Raw genomic sequence first — 24,961 nt, 5'->3', positions numbered from 1 at the left:
ATATTTCAAATGTCCTTACATTCAATTATGCGATATTTTTAGAAGCAGGCTTTTTAAAAAAGAAAAACTAATATAAAATAGAACAGTGAACTTGTAGGAGCAAATTTGCTCATTATGACAGGCGTTTCTTAAAATGTAAACACATTCATAAAAAGCTGAGATTGCAGATTCATTTTTCCAACTCCTTGTGTCAGTCGACAAGCCAAGTAATTAATTACCTCAGCTTCCCCAGCTCTTTTCCATTCATAAACTTTTAATGTTTAAAGGTAAAGTAACTAGATAGGTGGGGGGGACCTGCTGGGATACATTCAAAATACTACAACATTAAGGTTAAAAATTTAATAATTTCCATATAATTCTGCCCCATTTAAGTTCATTTGCTATTCACTCTTTTTTGAGCATGGACTGTCATTTTACTAGCCCATTGCTGCACCATTCAGTAATTATACAGGTTACGTTTGAAGAGATTATTTTATGTTAATGACATTCTTCTCATGTTGGGTCACTCTTAGGGTTAAAGAACTGAAAATGTAAATGAACGCCCATTAGGGTGGGTAATAGCTGATCATTAACTTTATGCTTTATTAGATCTGCCAACCTTACATATTCTAATTAAAGAACAGCCGTAATTTTTCTTCACTTTATGGATGAACTTCCAATGCTGAAATTTTTCAATCTAAATGCAACTTATTTCCTCTCTCTCTCTCATTAAACTTTATTTTTTATATACCGTATTTTTCGCTCTATAACACGCACCAGACCATAACACGCACGTAGTTTTTAGAGGAGGAAAACAAGAAAAAAATATTCTAAACGAAACAGTGGATGTATGATTTTTATGGTTCATGCTGTGGCCACAGACATGTGATCTGACGGTGAGTTTGGGGTAGCCCAATGCAAAAATCCTGAGGATCCATGTGGATCCGTGCTTTGTAACCACGTTTTGAGTGCGGAGGGAAGGAAAAGAACTCAAGGGACAAGGAGCACGCGTGGGGTGTGTGGAGAAGGAGCTTTTCTGCGAGCTGAGAGGGGAGGAGGGAGGGAAAGAGCACTGTTGCTTTAAAGGTATACTTAAGGTATTTGCCCTGTGCCTGGGTTTTTTTCCATTTAACAGTCTGCAGCCTTTTCCTTCTGCTCCTTGTTTTGAGGCAGAATAGATTTGAGCAAGTGAGGAGGACTTGGATTGCAGGGGATTCGCCATTAGCTGTGTAAAAGCGCTCCTCCTTGCAGCCTGAGTGATAAGCAGCCACCAGCAGCAATAGAATGGAGCACAAAAAAGCGGTAGGGGCACTAGGACCCAGACAATGCTCGAATCTATCCTGCCTGAAAACAAGCTGCTCCGTCCCAGAGGATCAGCTGAGACGCGGGGATTTGCGAAGTTTTCCCCTCTCCCTCATCCCCAGCCTTTTTTTTTACTTCCTGGTTTTTACTGCATGGCTCAGAGCTCGAGGTTGGTTTTATTTTGCTGCTGGTTGCTTAAATTTTATCTCTGCAGCCTCATTGCTCTGTTTAGAGAGAGCGCGGACCTTTGCTAGCCATGGCTCTCCTTCCCTCCCTCCTCCCCGGCTCCAGGTCGCTTTAAAGCAAGCAAAGTGAGAGCCTCGTAGAGCGTGTAAGCAGCTCCCGCTTTGCTTGACTGACGGCAGCCATGGCTCCGATCCGTGCATTCGCTCCGTAACACGCACAGGCATTTTCCCTTACTTTCTAGGAGCAAAAAAGTGCGTGTTTTGGAGCGAAAACTACGGTATATATAATAATATTTATTAAAATTTCAGAGGAAATACAAAAATATGAAAAAGAAAAAAAGAGGGGGAAAATGAAGAAAAAGAAGACAAAAAGATACAAAATACAGAAAAATAAAAATAGTTAAAAACAAATCAGTCATTCCATATCCTATCTTTCATCTGCCTATTTCCCCGACTTCCTCACACCTCCCTCTTCTTGTATCCTGATTCAATCATTGTTTCAGCAAATCCTTTCTATGTTTTAGCTTATAACCAATTAATTGACTCTATATATCCTATCCATCTTTCACCATATTCTGTTATTCAATTTACCTTACTTTATTTAACCTTATCTTACCATAAAAGTGAGTGAGATGGGCGCACAACCCCAGAGTCTGTCAAGACTGGCCTGTACGGGCAGGGGTACCTTTACCTTTTTACCTTACCATAAAATACTTTGACCTTATCTTACCATAAAATACCATAAAATACCTTAAAACTTAAAAAACTTAATACTTATTTATCCTTATATCATTTCTGCTAAAGCCAGACAATTTCATTCCAACATTCTCCCTAATATTCATTAATTTTACACTAATTCCCAAAATAAAAAAAATTCTTTATAGACTCTTCCAATTTTCATCCAACATCCCTTCTTTCTGGTCTCGGGTTATGTCAGTCCTTGCTATCCATTCCATCTAGTCCATCAACCTGGTAGTCTGATATCCGAGGCTCTTAAGTCTCTTCCATGCTCCTTCTGCAGATCTTTTTCTTCTTGTTTATTTTTGCACTTTTCCTTGTCTTTTGTGGGTCTCTTTCTTAGTTTCTTTCCTTTCTCCTTAGGGAGTAGGTCTCCGGGGAATTTCCACCCATACTCATGTCCAACTCCCCGCATCAGACCAGCCCATTCCCCACAGTCCCACTCCCCACAGTCATCAATATAATCCAAAAGATCTTTGACAGCATATTTCAAAATCTCTCCAAAGTTGAGAGCCTCCTCAGCTCCCAACTCCCTCTGGCCTAATTCAAGTTCATTCTTCCAAAACAGCGGCTTATGCTCCTACAGGGCCTCGGGTCCCTCCATTTGTGTTGCTTGAGGTAGCACCGTAGCTTCCTTCATTATTGTCTGCCCTTGCATTTGCCCAGTCAAACCAGTTTCCTGAATTGGTCCCTGATTTCTATGTCAATATTCCCTACTTGTCCACATTCACTGATTACAACAGTCATCAAATCCAACTTCTCATTTATCAAATCCACCTTCTCATGCAACTGCTCCAACAAAGCACTTGTCTTGCAAAAAGCAAGCACCAGGACTTCTTCCAAACACATTTTTATTCAAGGTCACAGTCTGGTCCCACAATGTTAATCTCGCAGCTGTGAAATCTCCAAGTGAACTGCAGCAACCATTTGACAAGCTCCCTCTAGAGGATACAATTTCTATTTGTGTCCATCTTTTTTAAATCATGTCCAACAAAAGAAAGTTACTTTCAATTTTTGAATATTTTGTTTCTTTAAAATGCAACAGGCAACATTAGAATCAATTTGTTTCTCTTTTTTCTTACTATCTGTCAAAATATTCCATTCACAGTCAATGGACGTCTCCGATACTTTCTGTCTCTGACACCCCGTTCCCAGGTTTGAGACAGTGGAAACTTATTCTCCTTTACTCCCTCTCCAGCAGGCTTGAACAGTTTAGTTTCCCCCCCTTTTCTCCTGCTTCCAAGGGGGTTTTAATGGTTATAAATGAAGGAAATTTCGACCTTTGTAAAGCGACTTTCCAGGCTAATAGCTTACAAGATTTTTGCTTCAATCTATTTACAGAAAGCGGAAGGCGGACTTCCTGTTTTGAACCTTCCCACTTCGGTGCCAAATTAAGATATTTCTTGATCCAATTTTCCATTTCTACTCACGGGTACTTGTTTAGAGTCCAATTGTTGACAGGAAAAAGCGCTCTCCGGCAATGGCAATGCGGCTTCCCTCCGTGAAAATAGCAGTCAGTTCGCAGCACCGCGCTGATCACCCCACTTCACTCCGGAGTCCCAAAAAGGGCTCCCCCGCGAGTAGGGGAGGCGCTCCTGGTGCTCTGCCGAACCCCACGTTCCCAGGCTTCTTCCACCTGGGATTTCTAGCGAGTCCCCACCTTCGCCATGGCGGGTAGACCCAGTGTCCACGGAGCCAGTTCCTCCGACCGGAGGAACTCCGCGATTTCGCCGATGGCACTAACCCGGAAGTCCCTTTCTCATTAAACTTTAGAACCAAAGTGTTTGCCCCTTCCCTTTTCATTTAACTCCTAGTCTTGCTGTTAAGACGGTACACAAGGAATCTTGATTTTTTTTATTAAAAAAATGCTTTGCGTGTCTGCATCTAATCTTGCCATTTTTAAAAATTCATTCATTGCTGTGTGTGTTTCTTTTTGTAAATCTACCAAAGAATAAAATAAAATAAAATCAGGATTAAGACTTTTTTCAGGACAGAGGAGGGCATGTGTGCTGGGTCCCATTGGTGAAGTGGTTGTACTCTTGCCCTTTTACTGGTAGAAATGCTTTGCGGAGGGGAGACAAAAAATGGGGGGCTGAGGAGGGTCAGTTTTGGGGAGTGGGAAATGTCTCTATTTTCATCTGAGGAATGTTGGAGGGTATAATATTGGCTACATAAACATACATTTTTCTGCTGAGGTCCAAGTACATTAAAATTTGCAGTAATCTTCATTTTGACAAACGAGTACCCGGTATTTTAGAGCTTGCAAACCAACCAACCAAATCACAAAATCCATAGCACGTTAGAGTGTGATGCAAGCCTGCAGAGATGTCATTATTACGCTAACACTGTCAAGCATTAATGTTCTCTTTACCCAAAGGTAGACAGAGATGCTCCTGCAACTGCTGCAGTCCTTATGTAAACATTTCCACTCATATTGTTCCTCCATATACCCCGCCTGACCCTTTGGGCGATGCTCTTCTTTCGTTATATGGGAGCCTCATAACAGAGGGTCCTGGTTGCGTGCAGGACCCAAGAGCTCACCTGATAGGATTAAAATGGGGGGGGAGGAGCAAGAAGTCCTGGCCATTCCCCTGGGATCACACCAGGCGATTTTAGCCAATAGCCAGTGGGTGGCGTGATCCCAGGGGCTTTAAAAACAGCAGTGTGATGCAAGGAGAGTCACTTGCTTCACACTGTTGAACACCTGCCCACCCTCCCTAGTTTAGTTAGAGTCGCTTGGCCTTGCTTTGGTTTGGGTCGCCTGTTTTGGAACAGGGGCTGGGTAGGAATTTTTCCATTTGGCAGATTGGCTTTAGCCATTTGGTTTTCGCCTACCCCTTAGCAAATTGCCACAACTTGTAAGGTGGTAGCTAGGCATTGGCATTGGCTCAGTTGGATTGTGGGGACTGGCCATCACCTGCCCCTCTAGGAACTGGGTATTCCGTTAAAGGAATCTGGGGGTCCTGGATCTCGTCCGAAGTCTGCTTGAGGGGCTAGGGCCATGCCAGGACCACAGGAACACCGGGGTGAGCTGGTTGGTCCTCATCGACCTAGCTCCCTCGTTTGGTTTAACCCATTTGATGATCATCCTGAGAGGTGGAGCCAGTTATAGTGGGGAGTCAATGCCTAAGCCAATACCGCTCACGTGATTGTATTTCAATAAAGTTGTGGCCAAAATTGTTGCCCAAAAATTTAAACTAATATAAGTATCCGTGTGTCTTTATTTTGGGGGTGGGTCTTGGGGCCTCGAGACGCAAAAGGTATTTACATGGATCCAAATGGACATCAAGGCAGAAGCAACCATTTCAATTGAGGCAAAGGTAATGGGAGTGTGTCAAGAACGTGCTACACACCATATAGAACACAGAAGAGATGGTGCTCTATCCAAGAGAGATTGCACATGACATAAAAGCCAGGATATGGAGCAGCAGGGATGGGGGTTGGGGGAGAGAGACCAAGACATCAGAGTGGACCAAGTAAAAGACGGTCAAAGTTGTTGCTGAAAGTAGGCTTTACAAAGGGTGGAAGAATTTGGAAGGAGTCAGGCAGAAGAAAACAGAGACAGAGAGAAAGGCTTTTTCAAGCACATGGGGACATGGTTGGGAGAGAAAGAGAAATGAAAGCAAGAAATCTTGAGATGAGTAGGTGTTGGCTAGAGGAGGAAGGATGAATTATCTATTATACACTGTGAACAGGAACTCACTTGAAGGCTTCCAATGTGAATTGACTTTGTGGCTACACCGCTTTTAAGTGAACTGTGGAAATTTTGCACAAAGAAGACAGAGTCAGAGCAGGTGGGAGCTTTAAGGTGGTGAACAAAAATCTTGGCGGAGTAAAGAGAACTTAACAGGAAGCTACCTTGACAAAAGACATGGTGTGATCAAAGGGGCAGGCAGGGTGAAGATGGGGGGGGGGGAATTAACTGGAAGAACCATCAGTAGTGAAAACATCTTTAAAAGGTAATTTTTAAAAGCAGTGTACATGGAAGAGTTTACTTACAGGTTTCCATGCCTTCATCATCCTCATCTGCAACAGGTTTATCATACGATTTGTCAATTGCAGCTCTGAAGCTCTCATTGCACCCTCGCCCTCTTATTATCCGCGGCCGTGGACGGTGGAAGGGAATGTCACCATTCAAAGTTACCTCAGCGACTGCTGTCTGCAAACTTTCTAATGAACTGGATTTCTTCAGGCCTAATGAGGGGCCTACATCTCTGGTTGGAGAACCTTAATATTTTTTTAGAAAGAAAAAAATAATTAGGATTAGCAGGGAGGACCCTCACACTTGATTATTCACATCTACAGCGACAGTCTACGGGAATGTGCTTAACATTATTCACATTATCTCTATACTCTGTAGGGAATTCTAGGCAGATTTGTTGGTTGGAGCAATGAGCGTGTCAAGTCATACACAATGAATTTGACAAGGTTAGTAACATCCCACTTTTCAAACTGGTGGGAAGTTAAAGTCATCACTGTTATTTCAACCATTTTAATGAGAATAAAATAATTACCAAGCTGGTTAAAAAATAGAGTACAAAGATGTCAGCACTATATACTTGATTGGCATAGCCAGTTAATTTTGTTTTTTAAAACAGCAAAAACAATCCTATGCAAATACTGGAAATAATGAACATTAAGGAGATTTTATTGACCTAAAATTAGCCTGCATTCTCAGAACAGTATCTGGGGAAAATTCTGCCTCACTAGCTTCTTTCATGGAGTGAATTTTAATAACCTGCACTTAAATATTACACTGTTCCCAAGAGCTTGTCTACATAGATTTTTTTTTCTTTTGGATTAATTAACCCATATTAGTTAATATGGTTATAATACATTAAAACTCATGTCAACACTTATTATGGACTAAATGCAAGTAATGTAAATTTTTTAACCTTGATTAGGAACAGGGATTACCCCAGCATGATAAAAGCACTAATAATCTCCAACAAACACTCGCAAAGAGAATATTAGCTCACAACAACATTAGTAAACTAAAAGAAAAATTCTCTATTCATTGGAAAAATAAACAAAATATTTTTTGAATAGCATGTGTATGAATCATTTCCGTGAACTTCATGGACAAACTACTGCACTGAAAACTTAAGGGATTGGTCCAATAAAATGTAACTTTTGAAATGCTATTCTAATTGAATTTTTCTCCTGGGTTTATCAGTGGTTGTCATCAAAATTTCCTATGAAACACTTTGTAGGAATTATTGGTGCTATTACCATGCTAAGGTAATCCCTGTTTCTAAACAAAGCAAGGAAACTCACTCTCTAGAAATATTTTTATGTCAGTGTTATTTATGCCTAAACTAAACTAAACTACTAACTTAAGTAAGTGACACCATTCCCTGAAATGCAAATACTGGCAGAACCCCCTCCTGTGGTCAACTGGTTGAGGTTGGGGGTTAGCCAAGTGCAATTTCCCTATGTAGCAGCTATCATGACCAATGCTGACTTAGTGAGTGTTGCTGGAAATGTATTGGTCACTGTTTTATTTCTTTATTTCTTTATATTTTTATACCACCCTTCATGACAAGATCTCAAGGGCAATTCACAAGATAAAACAGAAGATTAAAACACAAGCTTTACCATGCTGTGGTGTGTTGATATTCTTCCCATGCTAACCTAACCCCCAGTTCCAAAGGCAGCTGAAATAAGGAATAGCATGTAACCCCAGAGAGACGCTGGTCTCACTCTGTATAAGGCAGCTTCCGCTGTTCCATGTCCTTTGCAGATGTTCACCAAAGACAATTCTGCAATTGTGGAGCAGTTTTTCTACAGGTTCCCGAGTTACATATGAAACCATTGGGATATAAGCTCTTTTATACAGTTAGATGATCCTTACACCAGGATCTTAAAACTAAGTGGGTTTCAGATACCACATCCAGGGAAATCCTGGTGAGCTCCAAATGTGGTTAACACTGGTGTCCTTAGGTGGGCTTATGGGAGAATTTGTTCCAGGGAGAAAAGGCTCTGAGGTGAGGGGGCAGGTGAGTTGGTTCCCAATTTGCAAACCAAAGTGAGCATGGAGCCAGACTTGCATCTGCTCCACCGCCTTGCAAGGCAATTTACTAAGGGATTACTCACTGCTGAATGACAGAACAGGGAAACAGCTATAACGGACTTCACTGCCTATAGGGAACCCAATACAATTCTTAAGTCATGCTCACCACTGCATTCAGAGCCTGAGGGAGCTGATGTAGCAGTTCCAATAGTTGTTTGGAAACAGCTACGTGTCTGTGGAGTCACAGATCAGTATAAATACAATGAATTCACACCTCCTCCAAATACCTCCCATCCCACAGGTCCCCCATTTTTTGAAAGGGAAGAGACCTGGGTATAACTGGAGAGAAAGGACAGCTGGTGGGATGAGCAAGAAAGGAAAAGGAAGGTTCAGTTCTTCCCAGCTGCATAAACAATCCTTAGCCTATGCTTGCAAAGAAATGTCTGGTGTGAAGATAGCACATTATTATTTTTTCCAGAGGACTATTTCATATGTCAATGTGTTAAGAGAAAACTTCACTGTAGGTAACTACCCTGCATTTTACATCAACGTAGCTATCGTTATATAAAACTATACAGCTAACTGCAGTTATATAACCCTCATATTTAGTTTGATGATTGGTTTATTTTTCAACGTTTAAGTCTACACAAATTCAATCTGAGAGACAGCGACACAAAAAAAGTTGGTGAACTTTTTGAAAGTGCAAAGGATAAGCAGTCGTGAATAAAGCAGCTGCTGAATAGATTTATTCCTTAAACCAATGGGAGTAAAAACATTATCCTATTATGTGGCAACTTTAAGTTCCCTCAGTTTCAGCATTTCAATATATATTTTAAATGAAATGCACATCAATCTTTTTCTAATTACCAAGTGGCTCCATGCTCCTTTTGTAAACAGTAGTTACATTACGTACCCATTTATGCTCATAAGGGACCCTGAAGAAAAGGCCCCATTTCCTGCTACCCAGTACGGCTCACTGTGAGAACAATATTTATGTAAGTTGCACTATCCCAAAGGAAAAGCGTGATGGGATATGACCTAATGTTCCCAGAGTACTGTAAAACTAATAATGGATTGCAGAAATGGTAAGGATATTTATTGAACTTGGGTGGCCATCAACATAACTGTGGACAGTTTGCAGACGCTGAAAGACTGAAATAACCCTACATAAGCAGAACATGTACCACGATGATAAAAGCCAATTTCTGTGTTAACAGTTCAGTTTCACTGGTACCTTCACTGCAAGGAAAGGGTTCTCAAAACTCAGGGCTTGGTTGAAGACACAACTAAGGCTGCAATCCTGTATACTCTTGTTTGGGAATAAGTCTAATTAAAGTCAAGTAGACTTACTCTTTCACAGACAAATATAACATTGTGTTGTAAGTTAAGCCATTGGTTTCAATGGGATTCAAAAGATGACTAACTTTTTTCAGGATTGGGACTTTTTTCCCTAGTAAATTGAATGTGATTGCATCTTAAGGGGCTTTTGAAAAGGAGCACAATCCCCTGGGAAAGGCCTCCCAAGACAAAACCCACTGAAGCAGGCAGGAGTCATACAGATTGTTCACAAGTCTTGCAATGGTTCAGAATACTCTAACAAACAGAGTCAAATTCAGCCTTTCAACCGTTTCTTCTCGAAATTCACAACACATACATTCACCGTTTCACTTTGTATCCCTGATTACAAAGGTCCCTTTTTAATTCAATGCCTCATCTGAATAGGTTAGCACAGGCTCATTCTTTTCTTCTGAAATATATTACTGAATTAGAGAATGCTTAATAGTGATGATGTTGCCAATAATATGAGCATAAAATGCATAACATATAATTAATGTGAATAAGGTTATTCGTAGCTACAATGTTCTGGCTCAAATAACAATAATTCATAATGTTGAGTGCACTTTATAATAATCACAATGCTAAAACTGAGAGAATCAGGTTGAATTCCTATTTTAATAGAGTTTTCTGAACTGCTAACATTGCTTTGAGATAATGGCCTTGTTTTCACAACAATCACCATGAATGTGCTATCTGGGCCACTTTGTCCTTTCTGCTACCACTGGAGAAAACAAACCTTGATCCCTGGCTTAGAGTTATGTCTGAACCGGAGATGGTAGTCCTTTTCATAAACTTTGTTCTTGGCTTACTGTGGTTCGCCGTAGGAAAACCAGTGGGCCAACAGATGGAGTGGACAGAAAAGTGCCCCTCTATTCAGGTTCAAGATTAGATGTGCCTATTGCTCAACACAGTTAAACTAAATCAAAGCGCTCCAAAACTCCAGTTAAACAGATATTTCAAAATGGTGCCTAGCTGGGATCAACAACAGTCAGATGGATGTAACCCAGGTAGAGGGTTTAAGGGGAATTTGTGATGTGGAAAACTACATATCTCACCAGTTGGCCGAAATCAGCATATCAGCCCTGGAGTCTTAAGAATTGGCTATGGCCAGCTATGCATTTCTTCTAAGGTTAATGACTTGAGTGCATTTATACAATCATTAATCACAGATCATTTTTAGCTATGGTGTCTTATTAGCATCGTAAGGACATTTTATCAGTGCAACAAGCAGATGTTTGGGAACAAACGTTTCAGATTCTTGATATCTGAGCTTTTTTCCACTATTTCACTGGTACAGTCCCAATAATTTCAGTGAAACTAGATAGTCAGTGTTGATAAGTGAATAAGTCCACATAATAAAGGGGTAGTATTTTGACCTGTCAGGGGGGGACAAGACCCTAAAACCTAGACCTGCAATTACATCCATTACTGGAAAAGATCATTAAAACTCCCCCACTGATGAATGGCTATAATGAACATAGTGTGTTTGAATAAGGCTTTTTGTTCCCAGAGAGCTATTGTTAGCATTATGACAAGGTGAATATGGAAATAGCCCATAATAGTTACTGTATGCTAAGGTTGAATAAATGAGCCATGCTCAATTGCTACTGAATAGACTTCTGACCTTTGGAACAAATTGTAAACACTGACAATGATGAGGCAAACCAAGTGAACTGAATAAAGAAAAATAATTTTTAAAAAACTATTATAATAGATTCTATCCTAGTGAGAATCTTACTTTCCATTTGAGGCCAACACAATAAAACCCAACTAGTAGTTTTAAATATGTTCCAGTTTATTCTACCAACATACATATGTTCCACTGTTTTGAAGTTTATATATTTCAGTGAATATGTATCAGTTTTACCACACATATTAAACATTTACCTTTAATAACCTAAGGTATGTTTCTTTGTCTGAACTGGTAACATGGATTCATTCAACATCTCAGTTTTTCATAACCTGAAAACAACAGGTTATATGAAAAATCTGCTCTGCATTAAGTAAAAAAACCAAATATTTATTTTGGTTGGCTCAGATGGTTTGTGGCTAAGGGTCATTGCCCTGTAATCCAAGTGTGTTTTCATGGCTGTTAACGGAGGTTGCCACATGGAACGCTTTGCATTTTTACAAATAATTCCAAAAATTAGGTGTCCTTTTAGTGGTCAGGTCACTTATAACAGGTTGTGCCAAAGACTTATTCAAAGAATGCTAACATCCTGAACCCAAGGGGTTTGGACCTGATTTGACTTGCTCAAAGTAAGAGGGTAGTATACAAAACCAGGGGAAATCAAGAAGGATTTGATCAAATGTTTGATCAATCTGTTTCTTTGGGTGATTTAAAATAGATGAGACTGGAGGGATGTGAAAATATGAATCTACGCCAAAACAAAGAAAAGCTGGTAAGAACTCATGGATGTGTGGGTGGGTTTGTTTGTTTTGTGAGCACAGTGGGTAAACAACAACAACAAAACAAACCCCAGGAGTCTGTGTTGTACAATATGAATTATAAAGAGAAACTTGCTGTTTTCATGTTAAGTTTTCAGGGTAGATGTACAAACAAGCTCAATGTCATAAAACTAGAATATTAAACTATTAACAGGGCCATTGTAACTGCTTTGCAGCATAAATGCAGCAAAAATGTGTAGGATCGAAAAGTAAGAAAACTAAATTTCATTTTTTGTTAAATTACCATTTCATCACATCATTTTGACTCATGCCTGTCAGCTCAGGCAATAGTCACAGGGCTGAATAATATAAATCTAGCTCTTTAGAGCTCAACCAGTCATGTAAAATGAAGCACATCTAAACTTTGCATGCATTGATAAATGCCACTTAACGAGACTAATCTCAGTATGTAATATATGCATGCAAGTTATTGCAAGGCTGTGCCTTCTCGCTTATTAAGATCTACAAGCTACTCCAGTTGTTTTACAAATGCTACCATCCCACCAGTTCTTTTAAATCTCGCTTTCCAGTTGACTGTTTATGTCTCACGATGTGATTAAACAGAGAGCCAATTATCTATAGAAAAATTAATAATCAGTGTACACGGGCCGCCCTATTCAATGAGTCATGCTAGAAATAAGTAATATTTTCAGGACTAAAAGGTGAATTGTCCCTAATTAGAGCTAAGTAATGTTACTGTTTTTGTGTGTGGAATGTTACCGTGTCCTCTAGATCTACCCTAATTAAAACAACATTCCAAAGGTCAAAAGCTAACTTGCATTAATAAATTATAAAGGCTCATAATTGCAGCTAGTGCATTATTTTAATTGGTAATAAATTCATTCTTTGGAAGCTGGCATCATGACCATTACAGAAAAAAGCAAAAGGCCTGCAATGCTTGCCTTATAGCACATGAATCTCTTTATTTGAGTCTTTTGTTCTAATATCCAACTAGGAGAGTATATGGACAGTATGAAACGGCACCTCCACATTATGCGATTGCCTACTTGTTGCAAAGACAGAAGTTCCATTTAGGCACGTAACCCAAGATGATGGAACTTTGCAGTTAAAAGCAAATTTCAAAGTCTGGCATCATCAGCGCCTGTAGATAAATACCAAGGATTTCTAACGGCATTTTCCTCTGTTGAGTCTGTAGCCCAAAGAACGTATTGTTGAAAAGCTCTAGGGAATAATATTGTCTTTTAACAACTACATTTTGAGGATTGAGTTCCTAGACTCACTCATCTACATGTAATTTTTGCACGCTTGTTATTTTTCTATGATACTGAACATTCGTTAGGATATTCCATATAATCTGAATTATTTGTGACAATAGAAAAAGTCATGCAACTATTGAAATATTATTTTTCCCATGCACTGTAATTGGCAGCTATGTAATTGTGGTAAGCTGCTTTGACCAAGGTTTCTATGGCAACCACCCTACAGTCAATTCTTACCTGTTTTCTGGTCATCCATTGTACTGAGCTTAGTCTCGTCAGCTACTGTTAAAAGGTAAATGTATAACGGTTAGCCCTGTTAGTGCCCACATCCCACATGCATCCACTGTTTATATTCTCTTTAAAGTTAGAGGACACTGGAAACATCATTCTTCATGCAAATAAGCAATGTTATGCAGACTATCTTGATGGGGCAAAATAAAGCCCGGCAACAAACCTAGTAACCATCATGCGTTATGTCAGTCATTTCCATGTCACAGCCAAAAACAATGTTATTCACATGCTAGCATACACAACTAGCAGAGACAAGTTGCCACACATGTCTGAATGCAGTGATTTGAGTTTTTAAAGCCTCGTAGGCTCTTCTAAAAGCAATATGTATTTGCATACATTGAAATGTCTTCTACTTAAAAGAAAGCCATAAAAGGCTTGGTTAGAAATGCTTGAGAAATATGATTATAACAATTAAACAGGGGGCAAGGTGGACAAACAAATTTTCTTTGCCTTCATTTAACAATATCCCTGCAGGACTACAAGGCTCATGGCACTCCCTTACTTACAGAAATATTAACCCTTCTGACAATTCATACATCATACAAATAAAATGGGGATGGCACTTTATTGTATGCTACCCACAAGCGAGCATTTATAAAATGTTCTCAGATTCTAGAATATAGTTCCTTACATGATCCATTCCCACAACTGCTGATTAAATACGAAAATAATGCTGTTCATATGTATCCCATTACTGATTAAATGGTATCCTGTTTTGATTTTCTAAAGAGCAGGTATCTTGCTACTATTAACATGTGCTTCAATGAGAGTTGCTACGTATCAAATTTTACCACTCACGGCATTTCAGCTTTCCACAATGAAGAGTACTGTGGCACCATGAAAAGGTCATCAAATTCATCAAGTGATTGCACAAGTGGATAAATATACAAATATCATGAGAAGGGATTTGGGGTGAGGGGAAATTTCCACACCATAAATCTTTGGTCAGGACCATTCCATGCAGCAGGTTTATTTTCTAGACAATACAGTGAAAGTATGCATATAAACACCAACTTAGACAGATACAAACTGGAAGCTGCACATGACAATATATATTTCATACACACACATGTGTGTGCACGCGCGCGCGCGCACACACACAGAAAACATATTTTCCATATATCCTCAGAACTTAGTGATTAAGCAGTCTATAAATCTTACTAAAATAAATAAAATAAGAAGCAGATTGGCCAGGTAGTCATAAGACACATAACAGGTCCAGCAGAGGGAGTACAAACACACAACATCCCCACAGGACCCATACTTGCTTACAGACTACAAACTGAAACAGCTCCTTAACATCAGTGAATGAAATGGATACAAGCCACAGTCTCCATATTGGCCAATGTTGTAATTCCTGCAACATCTGACATTTGCAAACTTAGATCTCAAAGGAGACTGGGAATGGCTACCTCACTACAGAAACTAATAATCTCTCTTTACGTGTTTATTTATACTACCCAACACTAGCAACCACTAGATGAGAATCTACTCTGATTGGATCGTATATTAATTTGTCATCTGCATAGCAACTGACACCTCTGCCATTGTCTCCTGTATTGACTGGCACTTTGTCAGCACTTTGGAAAATATGTCTTGTAGTAAGTAACTCCTGAACACCTTATCTGACCTTGTCAGCGTATCTATTCAATTCTCTAGGTGGGCATTATAGTTTACAAAATGCTCAAGGTAAATCCTGCAGGTGTCCATTCCTTTCTGAAGGATCAGAGCAAAAAACAATGGTTGATCTTGGCTGCTGACAGTGGATCGTGCTCTGGGTGACAGCTGAACATGCATATAAGCATGTATACTGTTTTCTTGGTAAGTTGGTGTTTGTATACATAATTGCACGGTGGAGCCAACTGGCCACATGGCATGATCCACGTATAGGTTGATGGGGTGGTCAAATTCATTGAACACAGTCTTTAGGTATGCACTTACACTACTCACCTTACTAGGCCTATTCATCATGAGGGCCCTCTAGTCAGGAATGGATCATAGCCATTCTTGTCTTCACCCAACTGAATATTATATTTAATTGTGCTCTGCATAGTAATTTGACAAACCAGCTACTGCATCTTTCATGTCTTGGCATTTTTGGCTTTCTGAATTCCCCCCCCCCTTCCAGTTTCCATGGTTTTAATATCAGTCCACTTATGTGCCACTTCATGCTGTTGAGGAAATGAACTCTGGCTCAGAAAACTTGCATCACAATAAATTCTTTAGTCTTTAAAAGGCCATAAGGCTCTTCATTGTTACTGCTGAAGCAGACTACCATGCCTACTGATCTTGAATTTGTCAGTGTAAAAAAATATCGTTATATGATGCCCCTCAGGATGCAATCCTACACATTGCTTTTTTCTGGAGTAATCAAGATCAGTTTGAGGATGCCAAACCGGACAAGTTTTCTTTCTTTTCTTTTCTTTCTACAACTCAAAGCCCCACTGATGTTTGAATATGGATCTGAGACCTTGTCGTGGAACCAGGACTTAGGCTAGACCATGAAATGGAGTCCAGAGTGCACTGGACCAGATCCCATTGACCAGATCCCTAGGCCTGGAAAATCCGGAGGCTTTATATTGTTTGCCAATTGCAGGAGCTGACGTTTCAGGTTGGAGTTATGTTACAATCATTCCTAAGTACAAGGCCTTATCAGTGCCAAAACTGAACAGACGTTAGTTGTTTAGGAATTATTTTAAAATGCAAACTTGAATTATTTGGCTTTTTGTCTCCTGAAAAGTACCTCATCATATGCACTCACACATTCACGTATCCTGAACCATTGTATATAACATGCATCTGCATAAGCATAATGTTTGAAATATATAAACATTTAAATTGCATAGACACACATAATGCTCTTGGATCAGACCATATTAAGACTTCTTCATGCCACATATTGAATCCAGCTGCACGGACAAATCAAATGTTTGGCATAACAAATAATATAACTGCAACACGAAAAACAAACAGTATAATTGCAACCTGAAGAAACATGTTGAAATACAACACGGGGGGAGGGGTAAAAAAAAAGAAGTCAAAATTTAATACCTAAGTCCATGCTTTTGGATTTCCGTGTTTTAACAAAGTCCAACTGGCTGGCATCTGAAAATTGCTTAGTGCGCTTTTCTGACATGCTCTGGCGTCCAAAACCCTCTCGCTGGAAGGCAAGCGCTGGATCAACATCTGGACTCAGAGTGCTGTAAGGGAAAGGGGGAAATTAAAGCATACAAAGCACACACCTATCATAGTTGTCTAATAAAATGTTTACGTAAAATATGAGCCAGCAACAATTTTTGAAAAATGGCAACTTATAATGTTCCATATCATTAAAAAAATAATAATCAAGTGACAAGCATATTTGCAATGGGATTCTATGGAAAGAACAGCTGGGAAATCTACTTGAAGCATCCTCCACACTATGTGGTCCAAGTTTCCACAGGGGCATTCATGCTGTGGAAATAAATAACTATGTACGTAACTCTGGAAGATTCATGTGAATGGCCTGCTTCATGTGCATCATTGCAGTGTAAATATCACACCCACAAGGGCTGCTCCCAAGGAGCAGAAAAGAAAGGTGTGGAATGTACAAAAGATGAAAAGAAAGAGAGAGAGGAACGCCCACATTGCTGGGACCCAGAGGGGGAAAATGAGATTTTATTATGTGCAATATGCACAATATATCTATAGTCTGATAAAACATAATAAATGAAACACTGCAACAAGTTACTAGGACAGTGAATAAGTCAAAATTCAAAGGGCATATTACACAAACAAAAGCATCTCTCTCTTTTTTTTTAACAGTGGGGGATAGCATTGTCCCATCATTCCTAACCACTGGCCATACTGGCTGGGCAGATGGGAGTCTATTTCTGATTTAATGTTTTGCCCCTTTCTCTTTTTCTGGTTCCAGCAATGCAGTAGTAATTTTTGCAACCAGGAACCATGTGAATGGATCATGTTATAAAGCAGCAATGGTCCGGTGCTGTGGGAATTGCCACTGCTGGTGTGGGGTGATCATGGTTTTGATTCCTGGAAGACCTGCTCCCTGCCTTGCAGGCCTTTTCCCATCTGACATGAGAGGGTGCTGCCCTGACTAATCTAGCTCCAAAAGCTGAGGCTGCTGAACAAATTCTTGGGTTGGAGAATTGTTTAGGAGTTTTGTTTTTTTGTTGGGCTGGGAGTTGTTGCTGTTATCGATATAAATTTTTGATATTTTCAGACCTTACTGTGATTACTGTTCTGCATTTTGGTTGTGTTTTATTTATTGATGATGAATACTGTTGTTATGGGATGCGGGTGGCGCTGCGGTCTAAACCACTGAGCCTAGGGCTTGCCAATCAGAAGGTCAGTGGTTCGAATCCCCGCAACGGGGTGAGCTCCCGTTGCTCAGTCCCTGCTCCTGCCAACCTAGCAGTTCAAAAGCACGTCAAAGTGCAAGTAGATAAATAGGTACCACTCCGGCGGGAAGGTAAACGGCATTTCCGTGCGCTGCTCTGGTTCGCCAGAAGCGGCTTAGTCATGCTGGCCACATGACCCGGAAGCTGTACGCCGGCTCCCTCGGCCAATAAGGCGAGATGAGCACCGCAACCCCAGAGTCAGCCATGACTGGACCTAATGGTCAGGGGTCCCTTTACCTTTACCTTACTGTTGTTGTATTTATAATTATGTATTTTTTTCATGTTGTCAGCCACCTTTAGCATGGCTTTAACTATGGAAAGATGGCATACAAATAAAATGATATATGTATGTATGTATGTACGTACGTATGTGTGTATGTAACTTTGTGTTCTTCTCTCCTAAATCATTACTCTACATTAGCATGCAGCACAAGGACGAGATCACGCTCATGTAGTCATCTTGCCAAAGCTGTTTGTCTTAATCAGATATAGGTTTAAAATTAATTTTCTCCCCTTCTAAATAGGTAGGTGAAACACAATAATCAAATGCAGCATCCATTGCACTCTTCATGGAACTGTGGCCAAAGAGGAAGTGGAACAAATGAAGGAATAATTGGTATCAAGAGACCTACAGTATTTGGTTTGCTGGAGGAGCCTTGGACAAGTCTATCCACCAGCAAAATAAAAATGGGTTTGTAAAAACCCCCATATATGGTCGTGAGAGGAAAAAGTGGGATATAAATATGGTTGGTTTGCTTATTATCAAATTCCCATCCCACCCTTCCTCCATATTGCTCAGGATGGCTTATAGGGGTCTGTGCCATTGCTTTTTTTAAAATCCTCACAGCCACCCTATGTGATGAGTTCAACAGGCTGGGCTTAGAGAGAGTGACTGGACAAAGGTTGTGTTTTTAATTATTCAATCATATCTGCTGCTGAGATAGTTAAAAAACAAACTTGGCAGCCTCCCAGGTCTTTTATTTGTGACTATGCATGCGTAATTAATAATTACTCCTGGATTCAATCATCTTTTATTTTCTAGCTATAATCTACAGCAACACACCAGAAAAAAACAATGTAACAACCAAGATTTAGCAGTATCTGCAAAATAAAAAGTTTTTTTAAAAAATGTTAACAAGCAAAACCAATAGATTTTTCCATATTTGAACCATATTATGTTCTTTTTTCTGCTCTCTTGGAGGCGATGCTGAGACCATTTTGTGTTAGGGCACCCTCATGGTGGCAGCTTTTTTGAGTTAGGCTACACCCTTGAAAGCAGCACCTTTTCAAAATTTCCAATGTGCCATCAGACCCAAAAGGTTGGCAGCCACTTTATTACACAGCGGTACAGTGAAACTGCTTCCACTATGCAAAGTAATTTGGACTTTATAAATAATTATTTAGTTATCTATTTCTAAAGCTAATAAAATATTCAGTGCTTTGTTTATCACAGTTGTTACACAATGAATTTTATGCCCAGGATACAGTGAAAATGTATTACACAACTGATGAGTAGTGTATTTTATCAAGCAAAACACACCTCAAATGGTAACAATTTGAACAGAGGTTTGTTGCAGGAACTAAAAAAGCACAAAAGTCAGTGAGTATAGTTAAGTAAAAATGCCAAATAGTGGTTCTTAATATTTCAAATTGATGCTAAAGTCACTTTCTGTCTATTATTATTGTAATTTATAAAACCAACAAGCAGCAAAGCGTATTATAACAACTAAAGCTTCTGGAACAACAGTTGACTCTTTAAAGAATGTAACCGTATTGTGACCCTCAATGTTATTAAAATTCCACTTATTAATCCTGTCTCATTGTCCCTTTGTTTTCATAACATTTTCATCAAGGATTAGGGAGATATTGTCAGGCTGGAAAAAGCTTACATTTTGTGCTGTGATTCAGAACAGCTGCCATTCTTGTTTGGATAACCCTTCATCCATATTCTTAACTTCACCCCTTGGTGCCTTGCAGCAAACTCACAGAATACACCTTTGTTTTACAAGCCTTCCTTTGTCCATTAGCAGCAGGAAATTAATACAAAAATCCACTCAACTGCTGTTTATTTAATTTCACTGGGTTTATTTTTTAACAAATATAATGCAATCAACACAAGTAAGACTCCAAACTGATCTGCCCCTTTTCATAATTGCATCTCTGCCTCTGAGAGAAAAGGCATTAAAGGTGGTTCCATAAGAAATTTAATGACAGCTAATAGCGCTTCACTCTTTCTTCCTGTGTCAGGGAAATGTGTGAGCAGGAAAATATTCTGCATTCCTAAATGTCAAAGATGTGTGTGTTTGTTTACATTCTGCTGAGGTTTTCTTGCCATACTCAAGTGGAAAAATCCATGCTAATATAATCTATTACATGCAATTTTGCATGCTTTTCGTGATCCGACCCCCCAACCCCATCACAATTTTTTAGCTTTTAATGTATTTCCCATGTGAATACAATGATGGGTGTTTGCAGGATTGAAATTGCAGTTGTGCCTCTTTCAAATGGACAGGTTCAACATTCAGAAGGAAAAAACAAAAGTCATCAGCAAAAGACCAAAATAAAGAAGCTGCTTTTAAGACAGCAAATAAACCATTTCTTTAGACGGGGTATGAGAAAATGCCACTTAATACTAATCCACACTGATATAGATATAGATAATAAATAGCTGACTTATGCAAATCCAAACAAAGAGATACTTGCTGGTGCTAATTCTTATTAAGATATTGCTGACACAGTTATACTATACCCAGGAGAGTGTGGGACTCAGAAAAATTCTCATACTTCAACCTGCTTGTGTTAATTATTGCCACCACCCTAGCAGGGGGTTCTACAGAGAGGTCTTTTATTTTGCTTATTGCTGAACATAATTACAAGGCTTACAAATTAATGTCATTCTCTTGGATTAGTACAGATAGCACTACACAAAAATTATGCAATATTTATCCTGCAGAAGACAGTAAACAACCCAAAGCCAAAGTAACACCTACCCCCCCCAGCCCCTGATATATACACACAATGTGTATCAGTGCAACTTGATAATCATAGTCCCCAGATTTGCAGATATTTTGAGGTGGAGAATGCATGCTACACTAATGTATCACAACAAATGAAACTGATCTGTAGAAAACACAACTTGAAAAAGAGACATCACACGTATTTTTGTAAACTAAGAAATGTTTAATAATAATGAAAAACAGCCCATCTAAAAATCCATGTAGAACATCACTATGTAGCAAAATGAAAGTAATTGAAGTTTTGAGGTTATCACAGAAAATGAGCTCTCTCTCTTAACCACTCCTTAGCACCCAAAGGTAGAGGATACCTGAAGAAGGACTTCCAAAGTAGATCTCTGTTTGTGGATGCCACTAACCGCTTTTACAATGCTCCTCACTTTCAGAAGTATATTGCTATGCAGTAAGGGGGGGGCTGCGGTTCAAGATACACAAGCATCTTTGGCAGCCCAGATACAATTGAGCAGTAACTTAAACCTTGGCCAAGTGAAACCTTCTCATAATTCTCTTCTGCTCTGCTTCCTAGATAGGAACAAGCAACTCAGAAAGAGGGCTGGGAAGTCTTCTTTCGAAGATAAGCCTATAATTCTGCTCCTCTCTGTGTTGAAAAATGCAGGTGTGAAAAGCACATGAACTGTTGATAAGTAGAAGTAATGGTTTGTGTGGACATGAGCCTTACCATTCTGTTGACTCATTAATTGTTGGTTTGCTCCAGGCTCCACCATCTACTGTTGCAAAGCCCACATCATCATGGGAACTGGAAGATGATTGGTCTGAGAGATGTGGAGGTAGTACTGGTAATCTATCATCTTCTATAATGACCATGTCATCCTGCGGCATGTTGACTGTCGGAGATAGCTGGTATTTACCTGCACAAAATGGGAAGCGGAAGAGAACTAAACATACCGAGCACTCAACACAAACACTATGCTATTTGTCACAATTTACAAAGCAATTTACAAACCAAGAGCCATAAGGCATCTTCAAAAGGAACCTATTTATACTGTTGTAAGTCTTCACAGGTTGCAGACTACTTCATCAACAACCTTACCACAACACAGAACAAAATGACAGAAATACAGTCTCTTGATCCCTTATTAAAGATTGGTAGTGGTGGGAGGGTTGGAACTTACAGAGAGAAAAAAAGTTTTCATAAGGCCACCTAGTGAATTCATGTCAGAGAAAAAAACTGAACTAGGGACTTCCTCATTTGTAACTCAGTCTCTAAGTCTGCATGCTACAACACATTTGAGTGCAACTAGTGTTCAGTCCCAGCTCCTGCCCACCTAGCACATCAAAGTGCAAGTAGATAAGTACCATTCTGGCGGGAAGGTAAACGGCGTTTCTGTGTGCTGCTCTGGTTTTGACAGAAGCGGCTTAGTCATGCTGGCCACATGACCCAGAAGCTGTCTGTGGACATACGCCTGCTCCCTCGGCCTAAAGAGTGAGATGAATGCGCAAACCCAGAGTTGTCCGCGAGTGGACTTAATGGTCAGGGGTACCTTTACATTTACCTTTACAGAGATGAACTAAACAGAGATGGGGGAGGAGCTAGATATTAATATGTGAGGCACAGACATCATATTCTGCATAATGGCTTGGTATGTTGAGTGACTGTGCATGCCATGTGAAGAGGCAAAGGACGAGGTTCTGTTTTACTTTATGGAAATGGATGAGAAATATATATACCCTCCAGGGGACCATATAAGACTCACACTATTCTTAACCATTGGACACTGCTGGGTGGGGCACACGACAACTGGAGTCTAACAACATATGGAGGTCAAAAGGTTTTCCATCCCTGTTCTATAGACTTCCATCTCTGTAGGGCATGGTGTCTATATGGAAAAGCATCATCTGTATTCATTCCATATATATTAATTCAAAGAATAACATTGCTAGCCCTGGTCATTTCAGCTGTGAGAAATGAACAACTTAAAAATAGAGTCAGAGAGAGATCCAATTCTTTTTAAAAGTTTTTTTTGGGGGGTGGAGGGAGGCAGGGAAAGTTAGACGAAAAAGAACTCTACTACACGTAGACCCATCATTGTCAAACTGAAATGAATGTGTTCAAGTTTGCATAGCAGCTAATTCTTTGCCCAGCAAAAGCTTCTTTGATGGACAGGTTAATGTTGAGCCTAGTAATGCACTCCTCTCCAAACATAATGCCTACAAGATTGTTAACTCTGTGACTAATAATGTCTCCAAAGAGCTGAATGCGAAACAGTATAACCTTATGGCACTTTTTAGATGAAGCCTCCAAGGTTGAGAGGCAAAAGCAATTCAGTGGCATGTCTAAGTTTTCTCTGCACTTCTTAATATTTCAGCAAGAATGAATGATGACATTTTAGTAGTTGCACTGAAATGTAAAAATAAATACATTTATTTTACTGCAGCTGTGTGGGAGAGGAATGGGAGAGAGAAGCAGATGACCCTTCAGATTTATGCCAGATACAATGCACCAATGAAAAAAAAAGGCTATTATTTCTAACTAGTAACATGCTGCATCAACAGTGCAAAGACCATGAGAAGTAATGGTACTACTCTATTCTGTTTTGTTCAGACTTCATCTGGAGTACCGCGTCCTTTGCTGGACACCACAGCAGTTTAAGAAGGATATTAACAAACTGGAATGTGTCCAGAGGAGATTTGAAAAACAAAGTTCTGAGCTGGGTATGTCTAACTTGCAGAAGATATAATTAAGATGCTATATGACTTTCATCTTCAAATAGATGATGGAGTACATTGGTTACATATGCAACTACAGCTCCAGTTGACCCCAGCCATCATGGCCAACAATTAAGGATAATGGGAATTGTAGTCTAAGAGGGGCTAAATTCCCTATCCCTGCATTAGGCAAAAAATCCTGATCATACAAGATGTTCGACAATAGAATAGATCCTCATTTGTTACAAGATTTTTAAGCAAATGCCACCAATCAGGGTTGCTGTAGCAATGGATTGCCTACAAAGGTCAAGCGGGTGACCTTTGACATCTCTGATTCTATATTGTAGATGAGCAATAACTTGGTATAGCCATGTGCTGGATAAGGGAGATCCCAGTCACGAGCATCTTCAGCTGAGGTGTACCATAATTGGGAAAGACCTCTCCTTAAAACTCTGGAGTGCTACTGTACTACTCTGAGCAAAGTGGACTAGAAAACCAATAATACATGGAAACCTCATATGTCAATAAGGCAATTCTCTGCGTTACAAGAATAAAAAGAAAATCAGCTATGGGCATAGACAGGCAACATAACAAGAACAGCGACCCTGTTTGGTATAATGATGCACTTGGTACATAAGAGGGGGATTCCTCCCCCCCACCATGACTGCTGGTTGTGTGGTCTCCTTACACTGAGGATCCATGAAGGGCCACGTCATACAAAGGATTAAAAACAAAGCTAAAGTTGACTGAACTCTCATAGGCTCTTCCGGCAATGCAATTTCCCATGGACCTTGTCTGCGTAAAGTGGTGGGGAAAACTATCCAACTAAATAACAACATATAATTCCTGTAAGAAGGAAATGACCTTGCAAGACCTCAACATACAGCCGCTTTCTATAAATACATATTGGCAAGTGGGACCGGTGGTCTCTGCTATATGCCTGTATTTTGGCTCGACTAGTAGTTATTATGGTACCTGTGCATTGGTTGTTCCATCTAATATGGATTAAGAGGGTATCTTTATCTAATTGTTGTCTAAGCTAATCCAGAATGTAGCATTTATACTGTATTTGTATTTAAAGGCAGGATAGAAATCAGTTAAACATAAAGTAGTCCAACATTCAGCCTAACACAGTGGCAAGATGTAGTGATTTTCATTTGATACCACAATTTAAAGCAACATAAGCTTTGCAAAACTGTTCATTAATATAGAAGCAGTGTCAAGAAATGCACCCTTCAAAAAATATTTGAGACTTCTTGCAAGAGCAGAGTTATACAATCCACGTGTATTGATTAAACTTGAAATCGAATTACTACAGTTCACTTAAATGATCCTAAAATTAAACACACTGAACCACTAAATGCTG

The 24,961-nt window shown here is 39.6% G+C and overlaps 1 protein-coding gene across 5 annotated transcripts in view; it reads right to left on the bottom strand.

Moving 5' to 3' along the window:
- PARD3 (par-3 family cell polarity regulator) overlaps positions 1 to 24,961 on the bottom strand; it is a 542,078-nt gene that overhangs the window by 154,766 nt on the left and 362,351 nt on the right. For 4 of the 5 annotated variants that reach the window (XM_053359113.1, XM_053359112.1, XM_053359111.1 and 1 more), the window contains exons 16-19: positions 21,608 to 21,797; positions 16,566 to 16,714; positions 13,461 to 13,505; positions 6,204 to 6,431 (exon numbers count right to left, since the gene is read on the bottom strand). In XM_053359113.1, coding sequence (XP_053215088.1) covers positions 6,204 to 6,431; positions 13,461 to 13,505; positions 16,566 to 16,714; positions 21,608 to 21,797 — 612 coding nt within the window. The remainder of the gene's footprint in view (positions 1 to 6,203; positions 6,432 to 13,460; positions 13,506 to 16,565; positions 16,715 to 21,607; positions 21,798 to 24,961) is intronic. The other variant, XM_053359110.1, reaches the window with a different exon arrangement.

Source organism: Podarcis raffonei, chromosome 12 (genome assembly GCF_027172205.1).
Source record: "Podarcis raffonei isolate rPodRaf1 chromosome 12, rPodRaf1.pri, whole genome shotgun sequence".
Taxonomy (NCBI): Eukaryota; Metazoa; Chordata; class Lepidosauria; order Squamata; family Lacertidae; genus Podarcis; species Podarcis raffonei.
Note: the sequence above shows the minus strand (reverse complement) of the source record. Positions and strands in the feature narration are given on the sequence as shown.